The 8,112-nt window shown below is 39.4% G+C and overlaps 1 protein-coding gene across 1 annotated transcript in view; it reads right to left on the reverse strand.

Moving 5' to 3' along the window:
- LOC140322655 (CD209 antigen-like protein D) overlaps positions 1-4,842 on the reverse strand; it is a 10,350-nt gene extending 5,508 nt beyond the window's left edge. Inside the window, exons 1-4 of the mRNA XM_072399207.1 lie at positions 4,653-4,842; positions 3,273-3,350; positions 1,891-1,974; positions 819-878 (exon numbers count right to left, since the gene is read on the reverse strand). Coding sequence (XP_072255308.1) covers positions 819-878; positions 1,891-1,974; positions 3,273-3,350; positions 4,653-4,686 — 256 coding nt within the window. The 5' untranslated portion in view covers positions 4,687-4,842. The remainder of the gene's footprint in view (positions 1-818; positions 879-1,890; positions 1,975-3,272; positions 3,351-4,652) is intronic.
- Positions 4,843-8,112: the final 3,270 nt, after the last annotated feature.

Raw genomic sequence — 8,112 nt, forward strand, 5'->3', positions numbered from 1 at the left:
GTCCACACGCTAGATACAATCGTTTGAACAATGCAGGGAGGGACATGTAAAGGAGAAAGTGTACCGCAGAAACATGCACAATCACTGAACGTCACGATACTGTACACACGATAGATAGTGAAAGATCGTTGGACATCAACACCAGTTATCATTCAAAGCCATTGTCAGGGACTTTCTTGGAAACACACGAGCAAATAATTACACAGAATTTGTCCAGAAACTCTTGGAGAGATACAAAATGCTTGGTTGCAATATGAGCATCAAGGTGCATTTTCTGCATTGCCATCTTTCTAACTTCCCGGAAAACCTTGGTGCAGTCAGTGATGAGCAAGGTGAATGATTCCCCCAAGATCTGAAGGTGATGGAAGGACGGTATCAGGGTAGATGGGATGTACATATGATGGCTGACTATTGTTGGAGCGTCCGGTGGGATTGTGCTAACACTGAACACTCCAGGAAAAGCTAGAAGCGTACATTTTTACCTTAACCGCTTACCTGATTAACTTTCAAATGTTTTACTGTAAAAAAAAATGTCATAAAGTAACAATAAATCCTTTGTATGAACAAAAGAAATTTAAACAAACAGAACTTTAAAGTTATTATTTCATTACTTTTTCATTGTATGTAAAATTTGTATGTTTTTTTTTTAAATGGAGGGCCCTGTATGATAAAAACTAGATGTGATAGCAAAACACTGGCATCTATTCTGCATTCACCACGCACCACAAAATGTTTAAAAAACAAATGTAAGATCTAACTCAACAAAAGATGCGTTCCCCAGTGTAATCTATGTTATTCATTTATGAAATCCAATTTACCTCTTAAAATTTCATCAATCTTGGAATCAATGACTGTCACCTTACTCCTCGTACCGGAATCTGCAGAGAAAGGAAAATATATGTCTTTGTATAGAAATTTTCAGCCTAGGACAGTGGGCAGTATGTGGAGAGGAGGAGTATGGAGGGTATGGCAGTGGGCAGTATGTGCCAGAGTATGGAGGGTACGGCAGTGGGCAGTATGTGCCAGAGTATGGAGGGTATGACAGTGGGCAGTATGTGCAGAGGAGGAGTATGGGGGGTATGACAGTGGGCAGTATGTGCAGAGGAGGAGTATGGGGGGTATGACAGTGGGCAGTATGTGTAGAGGAGGAGTATGGGGGGTATGACAGTGGGCAGTATGTGGAGAAGTGTGGAAAGATGAGCAGTCAGCAGACTCATGTAATGGGAGAGTTCATCCAGGTTTTCGTGTTATTTAATTTACATACATAGGAATAGGTTATAGGAATGGAAATGTTGTGTATGTGGGAATTGAGATGTATGGCACCTTGTGGGACGGTTTTGGGGGTCACACATGTCTCCTTGATTAACATTTTAAAAAGCTTAGGAAATGTTTCACAAGTTTATTTGACGTACATTAGATGTCTGTATATTATATGATACAAGAGACCAGGAATGTGATCAGTTCTGTTCATTACAGGTTCGGCTGACATACCTTCATTATCAGTGAACATATTCAAAGCAAGTACCTATAATTATTATTCTGACAATGTATTTCAACGGGAACCCTTTGTTGAGGTAATTAGCAGACTGTTAAGGGTAAATGTTAGGAGGAATATTTCCTGCTTTGTACATTATCAACTAGCTCTCCATTCTTGGAATCAGCTGGGATTCATTCACAAATCCCCCCCCAATAACCCCCGCATAGGAAAGCTGCCCTCTATATAAGCAATGAGCTGGGAGCCAGTGGAAGCAATGTTTGTATTGGCTGGCAGCTGTTTGGAGCAATACTACCCCAACAACCTCCAATCAGGGAGTGGTTGGCAAAGTTAATAACTAAATCTCTTATTCAACACAGTGATTTAGAGATGGGAAATGCATAGATAATACTTACAGAATATGAACAGAACACATGTTAAGGTTAGCCCAATAATGAATAGGAAGATTAGGAGGACCACCAGGAACTTTATAAGACAACCTGTAAAATCATCAATCACAATTATTAGAGCACTATAAATAAATTAGCAGATATTATGCAGTGTCAGAAAAGCTCATTGTAATTCAATACAAACATGAAACTTTTGGATCTAAACTCATCCCATCTAAATGATGAGTCCAGATGTCCCCAGTGAGGAGTCCTGGTAATTCTCCATTATACAAAGTCATTGCAGAATTGTGCTCACAGCTTGAAGATCATTTCTTTATCTCCATAACTCTGACCCGGGGTACAAAGCAAGCTCAATAAAGACATGGGCCCTGATTCATCAAGCAAAATCAGAAGCTTGCTCTCGCATTCGTATTCGCGATCCGAAATCGGAAGTTGTCGCGCAATTCAACAATTGAATGATCTCGCTGCTGGAGCCGCGCATCACCGGCAGCTTTACACTGGCGAGCTTGCATTAAGTCACTATTCCCCTAAAAAATCATTCTTTCTAATGGCGCACATATTACCCTTAGCCCTAAAAAAATGTTTGCGCTGTTCAAATGTTTAAAACATCGATATGCAAAATGACATTTCTTTCCTGTTGGGGAAGAGTTACCGGAGTTCAGCTCCTCTACATAGACGCCTATATAAAGACTTACCATGCCTGATCGGAGGAGCCGCCTCGGGGTAAATCTTACGACTTTACGCGGGCGAAACCTCAGCTTTGTCATCAGACTAGATTTTCCCACAAAAGTCACAAACACACACTCGTTCTTGTTTGCTTCTATAGATATATGTATATGTGTGTGTGTGTGTGTGTGTGTATATATATATATTGTAATTACTATAGTTATTATAATAATAATATATAATAAATATATATATATATATATTGATAGAAATGAGTTTGCAGAGTTGCAACCAAAAGAAAAAGTAACAAGAAGTGCAGCAAATGTAACTATAAATGAAGTTTGTGATGAGTAGAATGTAACATAAAAAAGCATTAAAGATTCAAACTGACCTGTAAAATGACTGGAGAACACAGAACAGCGCGCAGGTGTGCGCTAATCAATTGCTATCACCATCATTGACGGTAAAAGTTCCTGAATTGCGCAGCTGAAAATTAATCTCCTTAATTGGCTAATTCGCAATCTTTGCGGGGAAACCGGCAGGTGAGTTCACGAGAACTCGGGCCAGACTCGCAGTAATAGACTTTACCGTCCAGTGCGTACATACGCGTGTCGAGCGAATGAGCATTTCGTTGATGATTTAGGGCCAGGGTGTCACTAGTGTGGAAACCGGTATTGCTGAACAATAGTAAGTAGTTTTACCCTGTGATGGTGACAACTCACCTTTGGCTTCTGGTTCCTCCTTGTGATGAATCCCCGAATTACCTATATTAGAATATGCAGCTTCATCACTAGGGATCCCTGCAGACAAACACAGAGCTGAAGTAGTCATTCCAGGCATTCATTTAGCTTTATATACACTGTATAATGTGTGTTGGGGTTCGATATTACCTGCGTTGTAATGCACATGAATTGTATTGCAGGGAAACGCAGACACTGTGATGGATCAGAACACAAACATGACTTCAAATAAGATTTGTCCTGTACAACAACCACAGCTTGAGTAACAAAGCCTACCAGGATAAGGTTCTCTCCTAACTTTGGGCCATCCAATTTTGGGGTATAGCAGAGACTTGGTATGGTCAAAAAGTGGGGGCAAATTTTATTTTTGGAACCCAGGTTGTAGGGGCTTGGTATGGCCAGAAGCAGGGGAACACATTGATTTTTCTGGTCCGCAAGGTCTATTGCATATTATTGAATTGCATCTGACTTGTTGAATCCTTCAAGCAAACGTCCCCTAAATATACAATAAGTCAAAATGCATGGAAGTATCACATTTAAAGTAATGGTTCCAATAGAACCAAATATATTCAAATCTTTTCTTTTTTCACTTTGGGCTTTATAAATAAAAAAAAAAAACTGCACCCTCTTTACCCCTCTCCTAATTCTCTCTCTCTCTTTTTCTATATATATATATACAGCCCTATTAGCAAGATTGAGAGTGTTAAATTCTACAAAATTGTACTAACCACAAATGGTAAATTATTTCTGCTTCCTAAATCTCTACTGCTGACCTCCTAATAACAAATCAAAGTTTCCTGGTTTCCATCCTTACTGCCACAATCAAGTCCTATTCTAACTCCACTTCCTATATGCTGGATTAGTCGTCTAGATGGTATTCCAGATATAATAAAAGACCATTTAAAGTGTTTTTTTTATATTAATACGTCTCAAATAATCAAATAGCCAACATTTAGCAGCAGGTGTCACATAGCGAGTTGAATTTCAGGTTCACCCAGCAAAGTAAACCCAGAAGGATCGCCCATATCATCATGATCTGAATCTTTGTGTATTGGGAGAATTGTTCCAACCCCCTATCATCTTTACCCATCGGTAGAAGCAGAGATAATAAGAGATAATCATTTCAGGAATGATCTGCATGGCTTCTCTGACTGCCCTTTCATTGCTTAGGTAAAACCAGTAAATCTGTCCTTGTATCTATATCCTATATCACCTATATACCATATATCCTATATCACCATACCCGGTTTGCTTGTCCCACCAGATTCACCCCCACCCACCAGAGTCTAATTCTGCTCATTAAATGAAGGTATTACAATTACTGCCATGATTTCCGTCCTAAATCCAATAATTATATCTTACTTGTCTCCAACTGCAGATCCTCGTACGTCCTCATTGTGATTTGTAGAATAGTCTGTAGAAATGCCGTTGTCTTCTGCTTTGAATAATGAGCTCATCCTAATTCATTTGTCTGAAATTGAAACTAACCACAAAAAGAAGGAAGAGCATGGGATGTTGTAACTATTATTTTTTAGTATTATGTTTTCTGTAGCCATAGTTCTTTGTGTTTATTATTTGTATCTTTGCATGGCACAGTGTGTGTAAAACCCGTCGTGTTGTCTGGGAAAGTAGTGGATGGAACCTTTACAAATAATTTTGCACTGCAAGGTGAAAGCAACAAGAAATTACCCTAAAATGCAGCTCTAAACAAAAGTAAGGTTGGAGTTCCTCCAACAGCTTCCAGGAAGTTGCCACCACATACTCCTGATGGGGCTATCAATGATCAGGGACCCATTGTGTGGTGGGGGCATCATGAATCAGGGCACACGGATGCTAGTGGCCCCTTCACCAGGAGCCCATCGAATGTAGACTAAGCCCACGCATGTCATTGCTTAACAAGCCAGCCGAAGGAAGAAAGTCAGGTATGTGCCATAAACATGGAGGGCTATGCTGTAAAAGCCTTTCCTGGACTCTAGTCGTATTGTGACATTGTAACATACTATTCTAGTAGGTCCCCATAAACTACAAACTCATTGATGAGAGTCATTTGGATCCATAGTGACACCAAAAATGTTCTTACAGCAGTACTGAACACTGAGGCCCCTTGCGGTTCTCAGGACCATGAAGTGAGAGTGGTAAAGATTGATGTATAGGGCCATACTGGGGCGTGATTTCCTACTCTCCAGGCTCCTCATGGGAAGACACTCCAGTTCATTGGGTCTTCCTGTAAAATTTCAGCTGATCTGTACTCTCCACAATCTAGCTAGAGATATTATGACATTATCTTTGCTTAGGAGGTAGCAGAGAAGTGAGGTAGGTACATACACTAACGTTTTTCTTTTTACAGCTAATAATGATTATTAAGTGATTTGGGAGAAGGAGGGGACCAGGATGGAGTGATTGGGCCTTGAATGAATTTTACTGCAATATCTACGTTAACATTTAACCTCCTCCATTTTTGTCACCTTTTCTTCAACATTTACTCTTGAAGCACTGTACCCATGTATAAACCCAATCAATGACATCTAATTGTGGTTATGTAACTACCAGTTTTTCAAAGTGAATATTTTAATAAACTATTTGTTGAAAGATGTTACTGATAAATCTCTTACCAATCAAGAATGGTGGATCCCTGGCTGAACCATATTCTCACTAGAAAAAATTATACAAAATACCTTATACAAGCAATACCTAAACCCGCAATACTCACCTATCCCCGTTCTGATGCACGGCGTGATCTGGAGATGATCTTCAAGTTCATTTCTGGCATTTCTGGCACACGCAAGGGAAACTAGGATTGCTGGGCTTCCCTGGCAACAAACTGCTCAGCAAAACTTGGCAGTTGGGCAGCAATGGGGCAGATAAGAACAGATATTAGAGAAGGGACATCACCGGTTTATCTCTATTCATTCCATTATCCTATACCAGATTCACACATTCACATTCTGTTCCACAAGGTCTCAGAGAGAGTGGTGTCTAATATCAATGTGCTTGGTATTGGCATTGATCTTTTCATTTATTGATGGATTTATACATCCTTGCTTGTCTTCATGTAAAACTATTAGCTGAGCCATTGGTCGGATCTTCAGGTAGCCATTACTCGTTCTTGACAAGCAGAACCCAGAGAAATATATTCAGCATTCGTAGAAGATAATTCCTTTCAGATGTGCCAGGATATGAAGCTATTGCCTAATTGAATTGCTTCATTTAACTTTTAGTGATGTCTTGTTCCTTTTCTTGCTTGTGGGTGCGGATTCTTGCTCAAGTTCTTTGAAAAGTGCTATGTAAAGCTAAACTTACTTTCTACACATTTGTGTAACTGCTGCAAATTGTTACCTTATTGGTTTCTAGATGGAGAATTCTGTAAACCTTTTAGAGACTAATCGACTAATAATCCTTAGCAGACCTATTCTGTGAGCTTTTCTTTAGGAATATGTGCGTGTGCTTAGTTTGCTAGATTTACACGTATTTAGCATCACGTCTTTTCATTCCATTAAAAGGCGTTTTCTCTGTTGCTTTTTCAGTGAAATATTTTTGGATATAGCAGGATGTTGTACTTGTTGCATATCGGCATCACAAATGAGTGCTTCTGCCAATTTCCCATAAAATTTACTCCCTGTAACACCATTTTATTTTGGAGTGTATGGTATAGTACAATGGAACTTTAAACTGCCTTAGGATAACATTTTTCCAAATTTGTGCTCTGTGCCAATATTTGTCTGGAGTAGGGATGAGCGAGCAAGATTTGTAAATTTGTTCTCACAGAGAATGGGGCCTTTCTCACTTACCAAACATGTAAGCGAGAACGGCTTTGTAAATTTGGTCATCGAATTCGAATTTTACGGGACCTGCAAGAGCAATCAGGGGAGCAGAGCTGATAGCAGCCCTACCAGAACTGTAGTATGTGTTCTTGGATAGAGATTCTCGATCCAAGCACACAGGAGTCCCACAGCTGTGCTCCTAAATGAATGCAGCTGTGGGAATCATCCTGTAATTTCCTCCAAGTTCGATGACATTTTTGTGCGACTGGCAGAGGCCTTCGAGTTCATCCCTAGTCTGAAGTTTCTTAGGCTTTTAGTGCCAAATTTCCTGCTTACTTGGAAATCATATCATCCAAGTATATCAAGAACTGTATATTTGATAACAGGTGAAACATAATATACCTTGGGTAGGCATCAATAAATGTGAGAAAATACCTTTTCTTCTAGAGTCTGAACTTTAAAGGATCACATAGATCTGAGGGGTTTAGCACAGAAGGCTGAAATATTTTGCTTTGACCACTTTTGGGAAACAATTTCCAGGTCAATTTTTTTTCCATTACCTCACTGGTACAATTCATTGCTTGATTGGGTGGATCACTGGCATGCTGATCTCAGCTACTTCATAAATAATTTCAGGATCTATGTGCCATCCGACAGTGCCAGGTATTATTCCATTCAAATGGTTTTCCTTTACACTTCACCTTATTGAGTTCACCCGTGATTTTCCTCTAGCTAATTTGTGGCTTTGTTTTATGATAATACAGTTGTTACTTTCACAATGACGCTATATTTTCCACTTTTAACATAATGTTGCTTTCAAAAGAGGAAGCATATAGGAAATATTTGCTAGGTATTCTTCTGGTGACTGTGTGGATAGAAGTGGTGGAGATAACCATTCCTTGCTACCCCTTAGCTTTTCCTGTGTTGTTTTCATCTTTCCCTTTTGCTGATTTATTCCAGCAACAATGAACACAAATATTCTCATGTGTCACTCTGCTTATTGTAATTATTGTGGTCATTGGTTCTTCAAGCAGATTCTGCTGTATTAGCATTTTGACCTA

This window comes from Pyxicephalus adspersus, chromosome 2 (assembly GCF_032062135.1).
Source record: "Pyxicephalus adspersus chromosome 2, UCB_Pads_2.0, whole genome shotgun sequence".
Taxonomy (NCBI): Eukaryota; Metazoa; Chordata; class Amphibia; order Anura; family Pyxicephalidae; genus Pyxicephalus; species Pyxicephalus adspersus.